Source organism: Chenopodium album, chromosome 27 (assembly GCF_948465745.1).
Source record: "Chenopodium album chromosome 27, dcCheAlbu1.1, whole genome shotgun sequence".
Lineage (NCBI taxonomy): Eukaryota > Viridiplantae > Streptophyta > Magnoliopsida > Caryophyllales > Amaranthaceae > Chenopodium > Chenopodium album.
In genome coordinates, this window is record NC_137860.1 from 18,176,846 (window position 1) to 18,198,209 (window position 21,364).

General features: G+C 37.4%; 1 protein-coding gene across 1 annotated transcript; it reads left to right on the top strand.

Annotated features, from left to right (window-relative positions):
- The first annotated feature begins 18,580 nt into the window (after nt 1-18,580).
- Nucleotides 18,581-19,024, top strand: LOC145619728 (uncharacterized). The gene has a single exon (XM_081674431.1). It carries the CDS (start codon nt 18,581-18,583, stop codon nt 19,022-19,024), a length of 444 nt encoding a protein of 147 aa, XP_081530557.1.
- Nucleotides 19,025-21,364: the final 2,340 nt, after the last annotated feature.

Sequence of the window (21,364 nt, forward strand, 5' to 3'; positions counted from 1 at the left end):
ACTGCTTGTCGCCGCTGTTTTTCTTGTCGCCAAGCGCAAGGTCGGATTTTCCGAATAAATCCGCCTTCTTCTCATTTTTCCATCTTCTGCTGCTGCTATGTTCTTGCGGTTTGCTCCGATATTTCAATTTGGTCGTTTCCTTCCAACCAAATCCGCTCAAATCTTTTGCAAATTAAAGCTCTTCATCTCTAATTTACTGATCCATGTGTTTTTGCTCAAACTCCTCTTATCTTGAAAGAGTCTCATACATCTATATTCACGGTTCTTTCCGAAAAAATCCGAGAATGTTTTTGCTTGTTTGCTCTTTGGAAGTGATAGCTTCCTATGCCTTAGAATTTTGTGGTAAACCTTATCCTTTAAGATTTTACCGAGTCTGAGCTAATTTCCGTAGAGATTCTCTATCTTGGGAAATTCGCGATTACCGATTATTGCTTGACTATCGTCAGGCCGATCGTCAATCCAACAGCAATCGGGACGACTTTGATTGATTTGCTGAGCCGCTTGCGTCCTTTTGCTTCAAATCTTTTGTAAAGATTACTCGTCCTAGTATACCTGTATTTAAATCTTGAACTATAGGACTTTTCTCATATTTTTGCAATTATTTTTAGGGTTGACCTAAGAATTAGTGTTGCTTGACTCACTGAATTGACATGACTCGACTCAAAGCGTTTGACACATGTGGCTTGACATGACTCAAGGTGTGAACTTGGCTTAATGATGACTCACTACGTGTGACTCGTGTGTGCACTCAACTCGATGTGTAATGACTTAAAAAACAAAAAATTTCCGTCATTTTTGTGGATGGTACCGACTCTCTCCAAAAAAGGAAAGGCGTGAAAAAAGAATCGAAGTGTTTAATGGTGCATGTCGAATAAGCTTAATGCGTTAACGTTATCTCTAATAGTACAAGGATTGTAACATCTTAGACTATCCTAGTTGACTCGATTATGAAAGTATTTAGGTAACTTAGGCGCGGAGGCTAAGTACTTCATACTTTTTGACGCAATGATGATGATTATGATAATGAGTAATGTTGTTATGACAAAGTATGCTTCAACGTTGTGTTAAGATTTCATGACAAAGGGTTCCTAAGGGAAGGACTATTTGGTTATGTATCTGTGATGTGTGTGAAAGAGACACTAAAGTTAAGCTGCAAAGGCTAAGTGTATGGAAAAATATTTTGAAAAGAGTCAAATAATGATGACTCTTAGGCTATGTAGGCTAATGACGTAAGGATCAAGCCCCAAGTCAAGTTATAAGTGAATAGGGATGAGCATTGGAGATCCCTTGACATGATCATAGTGTGGGTGTGTGAATGTGAATATGAATGCATTATATTACGGCCGCACCTCTTTGTGAGGTTGCCTACGTATCCGTTAGGAATCAGGCCAAACGTAGCTCTAGCCGAACCTCGCACAACTGTGTGTATACCTCAAAAAGGTCTTTTTAAGGGTTGTAACGTGGTTAGGCTAAAGGTTAGAGAAGAAGGGGATAAAGACTCAAGACCCTAAATAAGCCCCCAAGGTGTGCAACCTTGCTTTTGAATCTTTTGTACTTTTTTATGCTTGAGGTTTTCTCATTTTTGAGCTCTCTTTCTTTATTTTTTGTTTATGTTTTTCTCTCTTTCTTTTTTTGCTTTTGCATTTTTTTTATTTTGAATCTTTTTTCCATAAGTGTGGGCAATCCCGATCATGCAGTCTATCACTCACTTGGCATTCATGATTCTCAGGCACGGTACCGAGCACTCGATAAAAGACGCAATCTGAGACGTGTTCTTATCAAAGATATTTTCATATCAAAGACATTAGAACACTTTCCCTTTTGCACACTTTTATTATTTTTATATTTTTGTTTGCTTATTTTTCTTTTGAGATCACTCAAGCTTTCATATTTGGAACTTGCATAAGTTACACACCATCCCATCCCAAGGTTAGGTAGATATGGGTTGAAAAATGAAAGGCCTATCGTTAGATGAGGCTCAAAGTGGTGTATCAAATAAGGATTATATATTTGAAGGGTGAAGATGATATGACATGGCTACAAGGGGTGCCTCAAATCAGTATACCTTGTGCTTAATTCGGCGACTTTTTTTTTCAATGCAATGCAATGATCATATGCAAGAAATAAAATGCTCATTTTATTAAAAGGAAAAGGTAAATGAAAGTCCTATAAAACAAGTCTAAGGAAAGTGACAGGTGCTTATGCTAGACTTATTGGGGGAAAAAATAAAAAAAGAAATAGAAAAAGGGGTCAGGAAATCTTGTCATTGAAGCTCGCCTCTTGTCTTGCACTTCATCATCACTCAGTCTTCTTGTCATTTAGAGGTATGGGAAGTTTGTTGTTGTAAATTAGATATTGAATGACTTCTTTTAACTTCCAACAGCACTCAGTAGTATGACCCCTGCCTTGATGATACTTGCAACGTACATTTGGGTTCCAACTTGGTAATCTCTTCTCAAGTGGGAGATCTTGAATTGGTCCAATGGGAGTGATGAATCCCTTGGCATGGAGTCGATCGAAAGCAATATCATAGCTAATCCCGATAGGAGTGAAGTCTTTCCTTAGTTGCTTTTTAGATCCTTGGTTGTTTATGGCTAATACTTCACTGAGATCAAAGGTACTATCATTGTTACTGGAGTAGGTGTTTTCAAAAGAAGAAGGATGGTCGTTCTTCTTTCCTTGGCAGCTACTGTCGTCATTGTTACTAATCTTGGCCTTCTTGTTGCGCGAAGGAACATGAAGGAGATCTGAATCAATGAGGGTTTGAACGCGATCTTTGAGGGCGAAACCTTCTTCGATAGTGTGACCACGACCTCTGTGGTATTGGCAATAAGATTTTGGATCCTAATTTGGAGACCGTCTCTCAGGCAATGGTTCCTGACTGGGACCAATGGGGTGAATGAGACCTTGATCGTGAAGATACTCAAAAGCTTCATTGTACGTCATTCCTATCGGTGTGTATTCATCAATGGTCCGTCTTGCCCGTGGCTTAGGAGCATTGAGTTTTTCATTAGATCCTTGACAAGAGAAAAGGAAAAAAGGACGATCCTCCTTTTTGTATTTTTGGTGTTGACAATGAGAATTTTGTTCGATGACTGTTATTTGGTCTGCTAGTCCTTCTATCGCACCCATAAGCATGATAATAGTGTTCCGTAGTTCATGAACGTCCTCTTCCAGACTTGACGAGTTATTACTTAGGGAGATTTCTTTTTCACTGGCCATTATTACAGTTTCTTTATCGAAAAGTGTTGTCTTGGCTAAACGCTCTTCTCTCCTTGACCAAGTACTGTGGAAAGGGAAATTAGGGATGAGTTTTTTTTATTTACTATTAGTTTTACTTAAGCTCTATTCAACATGCAATAGATGGGAAGAGGACATGGAAATAAATAGAAATAGAATGGACCCTCAACTCAAATAACGGAAAAAATGACTTATGCATGAACCTAAAACATGGTCATGGTGACATATACAAAGTGTTTGCTAAGACTAGTGAGTTTAGGTGACATGTTAAGACTTGTCTCATGACCATGTGACTAAACTATGTGGGTAAACTTGAACAAAGACTAAGTTAAGACTTCACGTATATGCATTAAACTGGACAGGCTATAGTATTTTAGTCATAACTTTATATCTGTGACTTTGATTGAGATGAAACCAACGGTAAATTAAAGATAAAACTCGGGGCAACATATCCATAGGTTATACAAGTCGTAGTTCTTCCTAGAATTCCGGCTATGACCAAAACAAGTTGACGCATGTGCAGTATACGGGAATATAAATCCGGGTTGACTAAAAGGAACTACGACTCGACTTAAGGCAATTCATCAGTTCAAATTAATTAATTAATTAAAAAAACAAAGTCCTTTAGTCATTCGTTACTTTATTAAGACTTATTTACAAACACAAGTTAAACCAAACGGTTAGTTTAGTCACATATAAGCTACGCACAAGTAAGAGATACACAAATAGTTCAAGTAGTCACAACATGATGCAATGACTTTACAACCTAACCATGGCTCTAGTTCTCTAAAGTTCAAGGATATGGGTTAGTCAAGAGGGTCCATGGTTATGAGTCCGGATGCATCGCGCGGAAGCCTTACCTTTAGAAGGGTTGGCGCGTATGAAAGGGACCCCACAAGTTAAAAACTTGCTTCCACGGTTTGGTGGATTCACAAACTCAAATGTACCCGTCATTGCCAAGAGCGTTCGATTGGGTAGATGGAGCGTGAACCCCCAGAGGGTTATGTCCATATGTAGAACACATATGGGTTTCAAAAAAGAGAGAAAAACTCAATCAGGAAGTAGAATCGAGCCAACAGTGCTAGAAATGGTCAAAATAAGAAGGCAGAGTTTTGGCTCGGTATTAGAAGAACTTGGCGCCAGACTACAGGGACTGTCGCCGCAAAGGAACCTCTGACAGGAGCTCTTTACAGGTGACAAGCCCTGTATTCTAGACGCTAGTTCCTACATGCCTTGGCAAGTATCTGTGTTCTTAGAATTTTCCAGATTTCGCAGTATTATTTCGATTCTAGTTGTGAAAGATAGTTCTCAAATTTCCTACGTGAAAAATCCTATGTTTTTTACTCATTTCGGAAGATGAGGACCTTTTTTACGCATATAACAATAATGTTAATCAAAATTACGCACATGAAATACTTAGAACTTTTCGAGTCTCATCCGCTCATTCTAAATCATTGCCAAAATAAATTTCAGGAATTAGAATAGAAATCCTCCCCAGCGGAGTCACCAAAAAACTATAGGGAATATTTCAAGCATTATAACCCCAAGCTTGAACCCTACTGTGATCATAAACTTAAGTATGGTGGCGTCAAAAGGGAAAGAAACAAGAGCAAAAGAGTCGCCAACAAGTTTTAGGAACCTGTAAACCGTTCACAAAGTGAAGGTTACACCCCTTAACGATCCATGAGATCGTCAACTCCAAAAGATCTTGAACCAAATAGGGTTCGGGGATGAGGGTACGAATCCGACTTACAAAAGAAAGGACCTGCCCTATAAAATAGGTATCCACTTTATTTTACTCGTTTTCATGTGCGCTTCTTGACTAACATGCAAACATTATATTAACCTTAAACCTGTTTAATCTATGTTAGTTGAATATTAATGCACAAATAAAACTATTACTGGCGATCCCTTGAAATAATATCATATTAGCCTAAATCAAATTATTAATTATCTTATTAAGTGTGATTTCAAGTATAAATTCCCTTTAAACATGCATAAAAGGCGTGATCAAATAATAACAATATAATAAATATCAAGCGACATAATAATAACAACGATAACAATAATCATGATAATAATAAGGCATAATAAAGCTTAATAACAATAGCAAGATCCTAGGCATGATACTAACAAGATTAATAACAAATCCTAGCATGTCACTAAGCAATAAAGATCAAAGCTTTAAACCTAACATGGTACTAACATGCTATTTGAAAAGAGTAAAGGCACCCTAAACATGATACTAAAAAGCAATAAAAAAAAATCCTAACATGATACTAGGAATTAATCAAATCTAAACATGGTTTCTACATTGAAATTAAATAAGGAGTAAGCTAATTACTTACTTTGAAGCCTCATACCTCTTTCTAATAACAAAATACACGCGTTAGTAAACTTCAATGAAAATAATAAAATTAAAGAATCAAATTAAAGAATTCAAAGAAAGAGTTAAAAAGTTTAGACTGGATTTGGGACCAAACCCTCAGAAAATTATAAACCTTTCACGTCTAGGGAGATGGCAACTTCGAACTTGGCTAGGTGTTTCAAGATCTTGTGTACGCGGTATTGTGTTTAGTAAAAGGGTTGGTTTAGAAAGAGAGAGAGAATATCAAGTAAGCCTTGATGAGAGTTGATGATTGTTGATGATTGAAAACGGAGGTCCAAGACCCTATTTATAAGAAAAATAGTCCGGAAAAGCATAGAATTTGATAAGGAATAAAACTACACGTTGTCGCCAGAAATCCACTCTGTCGCGTGGCGACAGGCCTGTCGTTTGGTGACAGCCTATTTTCACGCGCTTTCCACGCGGAATCCAATCTTTAACCAAGTTTTATCTATGGAATCCGTACAGAAGCTAAAATCATATTTTAATAAAATAATAATATTTTATTCCAAATAAAATTCATCATAATATAATTATTAGTCCTAACTCTATTAGAATTCAAAAGAACCTTCTAGAAACTTCTAGAATATTATAATTAACTTTAGGCCCTCCTCTAGATCATTGGGCCGTATGTAAAGAACAAACCGGGCCCAGTTTAGTATTTTAGCCATAACTTCCTCAATATTCATCGGAATTGGGCTTATAATATATCGTTGGAAAGCTCTTTGCAAGCCCCATCCAACTACACTATTATTGGACCCTCATCATGGACCAAACTAAATAGGATTGGCTATTTTTAATAAAATAAGGTTGTTTTCAAAAACAGAGAGAAGTGAATTTTAATAAAAACTAACCCGCAACACTTGACTTTTCACACTTTCACCTCATTCGATTATGGTTCGACGCGAAAGGTATTAATCACTGGGTTTGGTTTTGGGGAGACACAAATGGGTGTCTACAGTATAAAAATAAAAAACTTGTCAATAAAAATGTTTGAATTTGATTGTTAATTTTAATACGGCTACACAACGCCTTATATACGAAATTTAACATAGTTTGTTTGGCTGATTATATTACGTTACGTTATAACAACGTTATATTTTTTAATTGTCCAGTGCTACCCCTAGTTAGGATTCCTAGATCCGCCACTGCTATCACATGCAAAATTGAGGGCAATATGAGATAATAAAAAATAAAGCAAAGGTAAAATAGTCCAAAATTTATGTCTTAAAATAGAAAAATCCTAATTGTAAAGATTAAATAGGAACACCCAAAATGAAAAAGTAAAAAACAAATGGGAACGGAGGGAGTATCATATAGCCAATAGATGATATCATTCAGCCATGATATCATATAGCCAATGGAGGATATCATCCTGTCAATTAAGGATATCACATACACAACCATAAATGATATCATATAGCCAATAAAGGATATCATCCGACCATAATATCATATAGCCAATAGAGGATATCATCCAGCCAATAAATGATATCATCCAGCCAGTAGAGGATATGTATAAATTATTAGAGGATATAAATATTTGATAAAGGATATGTATAACTTGTTTGAGGATATGTATAATTTTTTTGATGATATGTATACCAATGGCAGAACCTCCATTGAAGATCTCGTACTAAGGTCATGTATATAACATAACTTGCTCATTTCTCAACCAATATACATGCATATGTTATCAAAATGCTCACAATTCAGCATATAATCATATGGGACAAATAATTTCAACAATTATACATCACATAAGAAAGCTCCAATCTAATATTTTGGGCATTATTCGAAAAATTCGAGAATTAAAATTTCTCTCGATCTCTTCCGCCATGAATGACCTCACTTCTCTCCTTCGCCATTGATGTCGTCATCGTCATCGTCACCTATAGGAGGAGATGGAGATCCACCGGCCATTGTTGTCATCATCGTCATCGTCATCTCCTCCACTGTACGAACTATTGGGTTATGCTTGACAGACCAAATAGTTTGTATGTAGAGAGATGATATGTCCGTTTTATATAGAGATTTACCCCCGTTCCTTGGTCGTAATTAGTAGTATTTTTCGCTCTTTCGGGCCACTTTTATTACTAATTGGTGTTTTCTAGTGTTTTCGTAGTCTTTGTTGCGTTTTGTAGGAAATTGCATCTTTGGAGCATTTTCCCGAGTTTTTCATGGAGCAACTACGAGAATGAGGGAGCACGACCATCATTGAAGCCCAAGGCCGGCTAAAATCATCAAGCTGGTGATTAAGGGCTCGGTATTTGGAATACCGAGGTATTGGGACCGAGTATTCAAGACCCGAAGAGGAGATCCGGATTGGGCCAAGGAGTCGAGCCCAATCGAAGTTCCGAAGCCTCAAGAGGAAGCCAGGCCCGATCGGGCAAGCATAGACCCGATCGGGCAAGGCAACAACATAGCATGGTGCATGGTTAAGGCGCGCCCGATCGTGCGAGCACCTAGCACGATCGAGCGGAGTTGCTGCGAAGGAGTGCAAGAAAAAAGGCGCGCCCGATCGGGCGGCCCTTAGCCCGATCGGGCGCGTGTTTCTGGGGAGCCTTGTTAGAAGAGGCACTTAGTTTCTAATTAGGAGTTGTTTAGGATTCCGTTTAAGTACGTTTTAGAATAATTGTTTTGACTTACTTTTCCTTTTAAACTTTCTCTCTCTACTTAGTATATTTCTCTCTCTAGACTTTTCTCTCAATTTTCCCCTTGTTCTTGATTACTTTGTAATTCCGCCGATTCGGTACGATTTCTATTTTAATTAATTTCAGTAATTTCTTCCTTTCAATTTCTTATATCTTATTTTATTAATTTACTTGTTTTAGATTTAATTATGTCCGAGTAGTTTAATTCTAGGGTTTATGGGGATCCATGATTAATATGAAGGGATAATTTGTTATTGTTGATTATTGATATTGCATGATAATTTCTTATTGAATTGTTTTAATTCTTTGCAATTAGATTATGAATCGAGCAGATGTAATTTGATTGTGAATGTTTAGTAATATTGAATTGATGAATCGAGCAGATGTTAATTTAATATTAAAGGCTATTTTCAATAGGAACTTAGATCTAGTAAATTGCAAGAGCCTATTAGATTTATGTTGATTAAATTGCGAGAGCCTGTTAATCATGTTATTTGTGCAATGTTGATTAATCGATTGTTATGTTTTATCCCAGAATATTAATTATTGGTGAACCTGTGACCCTAGGCCTTCTTATTATTGATTTTCTCCCTAAACTCAATCTCCGTAGTATAGTTTCACATTAAATACAACAAATTGGTTACTTTAATAATTTAGATTATATTAATTAATTAGGAGTAGAAAGACCAGTTTCCCTGTGGATTCGACCCTACTTCCCTATATACTTTAGTTAGAGGATTTAGGTACTACTTTTGATTAGGTGATACGAATTTAGCCTCTCAAGAGAAAAGGTGGAGTACTAATTGTTGTTATAAAATTTGAATAAGGGTAATAGGGGTATTTTTTGTGTGTGAACACGAGAAAAAAGTGAATAAAACATATCAAATAAAGAAACGATGCAATTAATATACAACTTCCTAAAAAGGAATCTAGTGCATTTTTAAAAAAATGAGAAAGAATTAGTATGATGATTAGGGAGTCCACTTGAAGAGAAAAAATTAGTAAAATATTGTGAAATATTTCAAAAAAGGAAAGGGATCAAGTTAAAAAAAAAATTAAAAATAAGGCCGCAAAAAGAAAGTGGAGTAAGTAATAAAGTACACGTTATAAAATGAATGCTTGCAAATCTTGCAATGACTAGCTATAGGGCGGCTAACGTGCACGATGAACGCACGCACCATAGTTAGATACGTTTGAATAGCTCTTTTAAGGCCTGTTCTGATTTCCTGAACTGAACTAAATTGATTGGAACTGAACTAAACTAAACTAAACTAAACTAAATAGAGCTGAAATGAATTGTTTATGAGAGAAGGAATGAACTGATTGGAGCTGAATGACAAGGGAATAAACGCGTCGTCAATTGTCTATCCCTAGATCAAATACAATTTATACAATCTAAACAAACCTAATACGAGTATAAGGCAAGCATAGGGGTCGAACCACAGAAAACGGATAAACACCACCAAATGTTATCGACAATTAAGCTAGTCCGTAATAGGAGATAAATAAACTAAAGTCTAAAAATGCTAAAACAAGAAATAAAACATTAAGGGAAATGGTTTAGGTATAGCATTCACTTGAACATAAACAAAAGCATAGAAGTTGAATTAATTATGAACTAAACATGCTCAAATATCGAAATAAAAGATCCAATCTAGTCGCCTTCCGGGGTCAATTGGCTTCTCCTAACATATCCTCTATGCTTCCACATTAGAACCATATACTAGGAGGTACTATCAAATAATAATCGATAATAATGAACCTTAACTAAGTCAACTTCCGTTCCTTGTTAGCAAAGATTCACCTTTAATCAACCAACAATGTGCACTTGCAAGAAGATTAAAGAAAATCAAACATACAAAGACTTTAATCACCATTAACAAAACCCCAACATCATAAGCATGAATCAATCAACAACTACACCATCCCCACACCCTTGGCTAGGTGACTACTCACAAATCATATTGAAAACAATATCAATCATCAAATCAATAAGCATCAACATGATCAATAAGCAATGAAGGAAAAATCAAAATAAGCAAATAAAACTAAATACAAAAGTAAAGAAAGAGAGTAAGAGATTGCTCATTAATTGAAGATGAAGATTTACAAAGATTCAATCAAGCTCCTTCTTCAATATCCAAGTTCATCAATGGAAATCCACACTTTCTCTCTCTACTAATGAAGTTTCTCTCACTAGATTACGGTTAAATTGTTTCTAAGTAATGATAGATTATAATACAAACTTGAATAGGAGGCTATATATATGAAGCATAAAAGACGGAAATATTAAGCCTTGGAGAGCCCTCTAGCTTGCAGCCGCGCCCTCTACATCGTGGGTTACGGGGGTGTTAAACCCAAAGAGCCGCGCCCGCGGCATGGGAACCCGCGCCCGCGGCTCAAAGGAGATGGCATCTCCTTCCAAGGAGAGGTCGCGGCACAGCAACAGGTGTCAAGTCAGCTCGAATAGCCGCGCCCGCGGCTTCTGGAGCCGCGCCCGCAACTTAGGGAGGAGAGCCCTCTCCTGAGGCGCGGCGCGGCATCTACTGAAAGATGGTGAATTTGCCCTACTCAGGTCCCCGCACCCGCGGCACCAGGCTCCGCGCCCGCGGCTCCCCTGCTCTGCCTATCTTACATCTTTTATCAACATCATCCTCCATCTAAGTCTAGCCAAGCCTTCAATGGTTCATTCGGAAGGGCCGAAGTCCTACAAAACAAAAGAAAAAGCTAGAAGAGACAAGAAAAGGGAACGAAAGAAAGAAAACACGAGAAAAGCAAACAAAGAAAAGGAAAACAACGAGGGAAGGAAAAAGGGGCAAACAAGCTACAAGTGGGAGGAAAAACCCCGAAAAAGGAGCACTAAACCGTGGCATAAATGCCACTCATCAAATTCCCCCACACTTGCCTCTTGCTTGTCCTCAAGCAAAGGAAGCCTAAGCACAAGAAAACACAACACATCAATCATGACATGACAAGGTTTGAGAAAATCAGTCAAGTACCATGGTGAGAAACGCTCGGTTTGGACTCAAGTATAGGGACACCAATCAAAGAATACTTACCTTCCTAAATTCAAGAGGGAAAGCACGCTATAAGATGCTTAAGGTTGAAAAAGACAAACCTAAGCTAAGCATAGAGAACTAATGATTTCATCCTCCGCCCTAGCCCCATCCAAGACGGTCCACGTTCTCTCCGCTAGCTTCAATTTATCTCCTAGTTGGCTCCTTATGATTCCTCGAGGGAACCGGAAAAATAATTCTATGTGGAACAATGAGGTTATCCCGACATCTCAACCATGCGTACTCTCTCCATAGGGTTGAAATCCATCTCCCTCCACCGTTTCCTTGACCACGCCCCTCTAAAGTCCAAGGGTCTTAGTTAGGGTTGTAATGTCATGGCTAAGGGTTAAGGTAGGGAATTAATTTGAAAACTTTGGTGGAAACTCCTAAGTGAAGCATAAGAGTGGCCATCTCTCAATAACAACATAGGAATCTAACCTAAGCTTCAAATCACAACTTTCAATGCAAGCTACATGACAATACTACTCTCTCTCTCTCTCTCTCTTTTTTTTTTTTTTTTTTTTTTTTTTTTTTTTTGCAAGATTTTCATTCAACTCAATTTTTGCTCCTCAATTTCTTTTCTTTCTTTCCTCATTATTATTATTTTTTTTTTCTTCTTTTTTTTGAATGATGCTTGGTTTTCATAGATTGCAACTTCCTTGCCAAACCTTTTTCACACTTTTTCATGAATAGACTTTCAAGACCTCATTCGAACCAAATTGCACAACTTCCTTGCTTAAAATCAAGATTCTCAAACTCGAACCTCACAAGCCAATGCTTCACTAACTACAAGGGTTGGTAGAACATAGGCCGCTAGGTTTGTAACGTGGTTTAACCAAGAAAGGGGAAATAAGGCTCAACATGGCTAGCAAGAAGGTACATGTAAAATAAAAACCAAATTTCTAACAAAACACAAGGAAAACAAAGAAAAATGAGAAGAGATGCCCTCTTCCTCCTCTAGAGTTATATGATCACGGTCTTGGGAGCTAGATACCAACACAAGGATTAAGACACGCATAGTTAAGGATCCAAAATGCCGCTCAACAAAAGTGATGGAGGCTTGAACAATAAACGCTCACATGGGATATGAAAGTAAGCAATTACCAACCAAGGGAATCCTATTCACTACGGAGAGCAACACCATCTTACCACTTTCCCGTGAACTAGGGGTTCAAACGTCCTCAAGAGTTCTAAACCGGGCTACCTTAGCTTAAAATGTGTCTAGTTCAACCCTAAGCACTCTCAAACCGTGAAGACCCTCTTCAACTAGGAAGGTAAGCATTCAAAAATATGCCATAATAAAAGCATATAGGTCCACATTTCCAAATGAACGAGCAAATTCTCACCGGAAAAAAAAAATTTCACTTGTCATGATCATGAATGTCACACAAAAGGAAGGAAAACACAACACACAAAGACAAAGGAAGAGATCAAAAGGGTTCGTAAAAGAGGCATGTAAATCACATAAATCCCAATCGACATACAATGATCGTCGAATACAACATCAACGATCCCAGGTTCTTTAGAACCAAATCAAACAACCTCGAACCATTCAACTCTTCCTAGACTAAACCTAAACTAAGCACACAAAGAAAAAGGAGAAAGGGGAAAGGAAAGATCTCACCCAAACGTCTCTTAAAGAAAAATAGAGCAACCAAACCATTTACCACAGCTCCAAAGCTCCAAGAGTTGCTTCCATCGGTCTTCAAGGCTGCATAAGAGAGAGCAAAGAAAACAAAAGCAAACACTAAACAAAGAAAAAGAGTTAGTAGAACGGGGAAGAAAAACAAAAGAACACTAAAAACTTGGCCTATGGACGAACTAACTATCGAAATCATAATCTAAAGCATCATCATCATTAACTCATCATCATCAAAGGAAATACCACACAACACCAACTACAACCCGATGCTTAAAAACAAGACTTCCCAACAAAAGCTTTTCAAACCTTCCCACGAGTCCTTAATGCTTTCCCCCACACTGACTCGAAAATACTCCCTTGTGATTCAAATACTCCCCCCCACACTAAATAAGAGCATCGACCTCGATACTTCACATGCAAATGAAAAGAATAAGGGGGGGGGGGGACCAAAAGGGGTGGGGAAACATGCAAACAAGGGGGGACTAGTGGCCACTAGGGCCGGCACCATCATCCCTAGGTGGGGAGGGTGGGGGCCCATGAGGGTCCCAACCACCGGTATAACCGGGGGGAAACCCATAGTGACCACGGAAAAGGTCAAGTTGGGGCTGGGTCAACTGATCGAAGGGCTCGGGTTGCACCAATGGTGCGGGGTGATCGGGGTGAACATAGTGGTTTAGTTTGAAAAGAATTGTTTTGGTAAGAGGCATACATACCTTGCATGCAAGGTTTCATGCTTTCCATTTGCGCCCACATAGCCGCCATATCTTGTTCAAAATCGGGTTGTTGTTGTTGTTGTTGCCTTCTTCTTCTTCCTTGTTGTTGTTGTTGTTGATGGAAATGCTGTTGTTGTTGTTCCGCTACTTCATCCTCTTCTTCTCCTTCCATCCCAATCACATCATCCTCCTCAAACACCTCTTCTAAATCAACATTCACATTGTTAGGGAGCACCCCCGAATCCTTCCTCACCCACCAAGGGTGTTGTGCTCCCTCTCTTGTATGAGAGGTGTACTCCGGTCTTGGTAGGAAGCAATGATGTTGGCGAGAGACAAGGAGGCTCCACACTCCCTCAACTCCCTTGATGCCCCGGATGAATTGCATTGTCTTCAATTGCTTCTCATCAAGCAAAATATCACTTCCATCCCCTTTTCCCACTATGGTGCATGACCTCAACTTTTCCTCATGGGCACACTTTATGGCCAACCTAGTCACCATAGCTCCACAATGAATCTCTCCACTCTTGGCACCCGAGACAATGGCTTCAATACATTGAGTGAAGATGAACCCCAAGTTGACTCTATGCCCCAAATCCGGCATAGTTGCTAGCCAAAGTATTCTAATCTCCTCCAAAGTAATCTTCCCCAAGTCTTGCTTGTTGAAAACCATATACCCAAGTATGCGGTGTAGCAATCTCAAGGCCGGATGCATGATTTCACTTGCCAAGGAATACTTGGCATCAAAGTTGTTCTGATTGGAGCAGCAGCTTGCTTAGTTCATTTTTGTGCCTCGGACCTTGAACTCGAACCTCCGACCTCCGAGCACGATCCTACACAACCAAATAAACATAAGGGAGAATCGGGACAAAGAATAAAATAAATAAAATAGAAATAAATAAAATGAAAATAAATAAAGGACGAAATAAAATAAAACCAAGACAAATAAAATAAAATAAATAAAATAAAATAGGAAAATAGACTAAAACTAATAAAATAAAGAAAATAAACTAAAACACACCAAAATTACCAAAATAAACTAGAGACTTTATTAAAGAGAAAACAAGAGAATAAAAGGTAAAATAAGGGAAAATAAATACGAAAATAACCTAAACACTACCCCTAAGAGTGACATAAATATCACTTATCACTGAACTGAACTCAACTAAAATTAAGCTAAAAAGAACAGGCCCTTAGTTTGGCATAATGTCACAACTTAAGTTGTTGCCAACATTAATAGGAGAAAATATATAAACAAATATATTAGGGGTATAAAGGACCGCATACTATTGTTAAGAGTATTTAAAAAGACAATTAACATTAATAAGCACAAATAAGTAAATAAATATTTTAGAGGGTATAATTGTCCAAACAATATTTATAAGAGTTATCTCATATTTTTTTAGAAGGTAGGGATATAATTGTCTAAACACTGTTTATAAAAGTTATCTCATACTTTTTAAAAGGTAGGGATACTAAAATGATGATTGTGTTATAGTTTTTTTTTTTTTTTTTTTTTTTTTTTTTTTTTTTTTTTTTTTAACAAAAGCACATGTATTTATAAAATCAGAGTTTACAAAAACGAAACAAGATCTAAAACTTTAAGCATGGCTTTTAACACTTAAGCCTTTACAATAACTTTTGACATTAAAAACAAAGTTAAACTTGAATTGGCCGGACATGTCGCAGATTAGGGACTCCTTACAAACCAAGGAGCAAAAGCATACTACACACCATAAAGAGAGCTATGGAGAGAATCGAAACTGTTTGACCATGACTAGCTTTTCCTTACCTGGCGGGATCAACTCATCACCAAGTAAGGTCTTCAAACGGGTCACTTGAACTAGTGACCTTCCAATCAATAAATTTCCTTGTTGCCAAGATAGCTTTGACAACGTCAAGGCTTGAGAAACCCCAAAACAAAGTTTGGGCGCCTGCTTCAGATAAAAAAATTCAAGAGTAATGATCACAAGAATCATCACAACCGAAGGAAAATGAACCAAACCAATACCACTCCAACAAAAAACACACTTCACCTTAGCCAAGGCCAACTTCTTGTTCAAGCCCCAAACAGCCACACATATAAACTCTCTTACCACTATAACCACACTACAATCCTTAACAAAGGATCCTAACTCACTCTACACACAATCATCCAAAATACTATAGCCAAAACAACTCAATATCCCGGGAAACAACCAAAGGAGGCTAAAAATTACCATAAAACAAACTAAAACAAGTAAACTCTTATAAATATCAAGAAAAAACATACTTAAGAAAGAGAACAAACCAAAGGAGAGTATCGTTCAAACCGAAAAACCCGATACCGTGAACACAAGAAACCTCGAAACCCTAGCCCTAACTTCACTGTTTCCGTCATGAATTTCTCTTGACGGCGGCGTTAGGCCTAGCCCCCCAGCGCAAGGACCCACGAAACCCTAACCCTAACTTTACTGTTTCTGTCATGGTCAAAATTACTGATGACCAATGACGGCGAGCGTTGGACCTAGTCCTTAGGCCTTGTTTCACCGACGAGGAGACCCTTTGAACTACCACTAACCTTCCACGCAAAGGTGGGAGACAGCATCGGACCCGATATGAAACCTCCCTCAAATCCTTTGATAAGTAGGTTCACAAACACCTCACAAAGGGATTAAAAATCCTTAATAAAGAAGGTCAATCTTTGGATTTTTGGGTGTGAGAAAGATGAAAAAGACAAGGAAAAATTGAAAAGAAAGAAGAAAAGCAAAAAATTAAGAAAGGAGATGAGAAAGAATATAAGGAGGCTCGCCGGAGTACGGCCGCGGCACCAGAACTCGGGCGAGCTCCTAGGGTTTAAAAAGGGGGGACTTGAAATGGGAGGAGAGAGAAGAGAGGATTTAAGAGAGGAGAGAGAAGTAAAAGCGAATTGGTGCAATCCATGATATGTTATAGTAAATTTTTAAAGTAAAGTAACATAATGCAGTTCCATCACCTTTTTATTGATGTACAAAATATCATTACGCTCTTGGTTACTTTCTTTATTCCGAATACATTAAAGCATTTCTTTTATGACGTTGTTGCTTTCCATTTTATAAATTAAATCAAATATATCTTTAATTGTACGATTTAAAAATATATAAAAATTCTTGTATTTTACTCCAAGTAAACATTGAAATGGATCAAAATCCTACATGACTGTATTTTTTCGTACTCCAAGTGTTAGGCATGTACTACCCCCTCCCTCCCAAATTACTCACAACGTTTTGACTTTTTGCATTATTCACACATCTCACTTTGTCACTTTTACCATCTTTTTTAGCTATTATATGAAAGCCAATATAATCATGTAAGATGTTGTTAAGTTTATTTTATGTATAGTTTCTTAATATAAACCTTTTTTAGATTATATATATACTACCTCCGTCCCTTTTTGATAGTCCCTTATGGGCAAATTTTAGTCCCTAAATGTTCACCCCATATGCTTTTTCCAACAACCATTAATATTAATTTTTTTACCAAAATTCCCTCCAATTTTCAACAATACTTGTGCAAAGTTATATTTTCCATGTAAATTTTTCAATGTACTTTAAGTATACTTATTTGTGTTTATTAATTCCCGTGAAAAATGCCCATAAGGGACTATCAAAAGGGGACGGAGGGAGTATAATAATAGATATCGATGGTCAATCATATGCATCGGCAAGCGTGTCCACTTAAAATGTTGCAAGTAAAGTGGGACAGAGGGATTAGTTTTTTTAAGTATTACACTTCCTATTTTAGCCAAAAAAAAAAAAAAAAAAAAAAAAAAAAAAAAAAAAAAAATATTTAATATCATATCTCTTTCTCTCATAATTATCACCCAATGAACTCCTTATTATATTTTTTTTAACTTGCATCGGTTTGACTTTTACATTATACACATTTCTCACTTTGATTAGCTTTAGTGATTTATATGTTAGGAAAAATCTAATCATTTGAAATCTTGTTTTACTCGTCTCGATTTACACTTTAATAATATCAAATTTTTATAATTTTTGCAGATTGGTAATTAAAAATATTAACAATTAAAAGAGTGCATTGGCAATTTTTGCAGATTGGTAACTAAAGATATTAACAATTAAAAGAGTGTATTGGCAAGCGTGAAAAGAGAAGTTTTGCAAGTATTAAGAAACAAAAGAAGTATTACTTTCCTTTTTTTTGATGGAAGTATTACTTTCCAATAACATATTTCTTCACTCTCTTTCATGTACAATTTTTTAATACTCCTCATATTTTACTTACTTTTTATTATATTCAAATCAATTAAATTAGCTAAAACTATGTGTTGATCAATAACCGTTATTTGTTTAATTTATTTTTTCTATTCTTTTCATTCAAGTGCAAAGTGAGAAATATTATTACATACGTTAGCACCAAACACGACTACATATGATTAGTGTAACTTTGATCGTATTTGGTGAGGGTAAACTTATTAAAACACGAAGGGAGTATTCTCATTTAAGTGCAAAGTGAGTATTAATCGTACAAAACGTCAGCCCCACGGCCTAAATGCTGAATACTCCATATTACATACCACATCCAACCCAAACCCTTCACATTTCACCTTACCCAAGTTCCCCTCAAAAAGTCGCAAACACACTACATACCCAGAAAAGAGCAGACCATTTTAAAATCAACACTTTATCAAAGTTTATCTTCTTTCTTCAATTCTAGTTATTCTACTAGTACCACTATCTTCTGCCCCCAATCTTTCAATTCAACTGACAAAAAAGCATACACAAAACCCATTTACCAAGCAATCCCCACAAAAATAAATAAATAAATAAAAATCCCCAAAAATGGAAACCCCAAATCAAGAACAACAAGAAATAATCCAACCAAACCAAAATCACATGATGTTCTTGAGAATAATGAGCAAAAGACGAACATGGGTAGCTCTATTTGTCTTAGTTTATGGCATCCTTCTATACTCTTCTTGGAATCTACTACAATCAATTCTTAATTGGTACAACACCACTCTCTCTCCTCCGTCATCTTCATCGCCGGCAAAAGGGTGGCCGGCGGCGGTGTATGCGTCGGTGATGCTCGGCGCAGTCTTCGGTGTGATGTCGATGGTTGCGGCGTTGGCGGTTGCGGTGCCGGCGATGCTAATGACTTGGATTACAATTCTTGTGCTGCTTACTTTCTGTGGTACGCCAAGGAGAGATTTATTGGTAGAAGGGAAGAAATTAACGGCTGAGATTTCTGGGGTTGTGATTAAGATCTTGATCAAAGAAGGGAATTTTGTTGCTGCTTTTTGTGCTGTTTTGGGTTATTTTATGCTTGTTAAGAAAAATTCAAATGAAGCTGATTGAAGTGATTTTTTTTTTTTAGGTTCGGAATGATGTTTGAAATTAGGCAAGGTAATTTGTTAGAAAATGTTCTCGTGTATAAGTTGATTGTAAAATGCACATGTTACTTTTTCTGAAAAATGTAATTGATACACTTTATTGTTGGACCATTTTGTATAACAATGGCTTTCACTTTTGATTTGGATAATGAGGTGGGCAGGTGGGCGTTTATGAGGCTTGGACCGTTTGGCGTGGTGTTTATGGTTTTTGAGTTCAAATTTCGAATTATATTTGATTTTGTGCGTGTAATTGAATACTTGTAGGAACCTGAAAATTTTAAGCTATTGGCGGTGGTAACATGCTTGGTACATATAAAAAACGCGGAAAGAATATGTACCTAATTTATAAAGAACTTACAATTATTTTGTAAACAATATATATCTGTTTCGTAAAGAATAATTAAATGTTACTACATCCGTTTTTAAATACTTGCTCCATTTCTCTTGGACACGCATGCCGATGCTAATTTTTGATCACTAATATCTTTAATTATCAGTAAGTATAAATTCTAACAATTGAAAATTAATAATCTATTCATCGAGATGATTCCAACAAGTACCTACAAGACTATATATATATATATTTTTTTTTTATGTATAAATCACAAACATTAGTCAAAGTAGGACAAATGAGTAGAGCAAAAAATAGAAATGAAGCAAGTATTTAAAAATGGAGGGAGTATTACTTTTTATTTATCTAAAGAACATCCGTAGTATTAATAAAGAATATCTTGTCAAAAAAAATTATTAATAAAGAATATGATAATATTATGTAATAAACATTATTTATACTATATACTATATATTAAAAGGCGTTCCTAAGAACGTCGATGTGCCACGTAGGATCGAACCCTTAACCTCTTACAACAAGAGTAACCATTTCACCATCTAAGCCAATTTTCAAGTATGTTATCAACATGTAAAAAAAAAATTATATAAGTGCAAACCACAAGATTTAATTAAAATAAAATACTAAAAAAACTCAATTTTAGTTTGACAATGATAATTACAATTTTTAAAAGCCTTTTAAAAAATTTATTGATTGCACGTCAGCAACAGTAGCAACCGGGGCAACGCTCGGGCTACTCACTAGTTTATAATTAAAAGACGAAATTCAAAGAACATTTCGCAATAAGTGTTTAGGGTAATTTTACCCCGCCATGTGGTCCAATCAGAGGATGACACGTATCAGCCCCCAGGATGGCCCAAAGTGGACCTATCCCTGCTTGACACGTGTCATTCTAGAAACTTGGGGGAAATGGCGGCCTTCAGGCCCAAATCCCGAGAAAGCCGCAATGCGGCGCAGCCCACCAATGATTAGGGTTCAGTGACCTAATCAGGGGCACAAACCCCGAGGACCCTATAAATAGGGAGATTCCCCTCTTTTGGATGACACATTTTACCATTTATTAAAAACTGTCCCTTTGATAGAGACATCTGAGCTTGGAATCCGAGCAGATACCCACCTAAATTTCCGCACCTTTTTCTCTCCCTTCAATTTAATAACTTGATCGTTGGAGGCGGAGCACCACCCAACCGGTGTCTACGTTTGTTTTGTAGGTACAGGCCGCACCGGACAAGTCTTCAAGTTGTAACTCTCGCGAGGGACAAAAACACCCAAAACATTTGACGCCGTTTGTGGGGAGAGTACCTCAAAGATGGTTGGAGAGTCTGTACCCCTTCTTGATCCTACAAACCTACAACCGGTTATACAACCGGAAACCCAAGAAAACCCTCAACCGGTGTCTCAGCTGGGAGGTTCTGGAATCCCTCAGTTGTTCAATCGGCCTCCGCCTGAGGTCGTCACTGAGGATGAAGCTGATGACGAAGATGATGATGATGTGGAGACCTATACAATTAAGGATAGGTCTTTCATGTCCAAGTAAAAGCGTTCCAAAGATCAATTGGAGCGCAACTCTGACCAGGCTGGCCCAAGCAGGCGGCCCACTGGAAGGCAAGAAGGGGAAACCCAGAAGGCCAAAGGCCAAGCCCCAGTCACCCGGGATGAGCTCATGAAATTCATGAACTCTTTCAAGGGTGAAATCAAGGCCATAATCAACAAAAACAAGGCATGCTCTAGCAGGAGTCCGCCGGCTAAGAAGACTCCCACTCCTGGGAAGAAAAAGTCAGTCAAGGACAGGCGACCAACTCCCAATCCCAGAGAAAAAGAAAAGGAGAAGGAGAAGTTGGCCTCCAGGCTTGACTGGTATAAGATTCTACTACCTACTGGTCCTTAGAGGCAGCCTCGGCATGAACAGCCGGGGACCAGCAAGAAAACAGCCTCTGACGCTCGGCATATCATTGA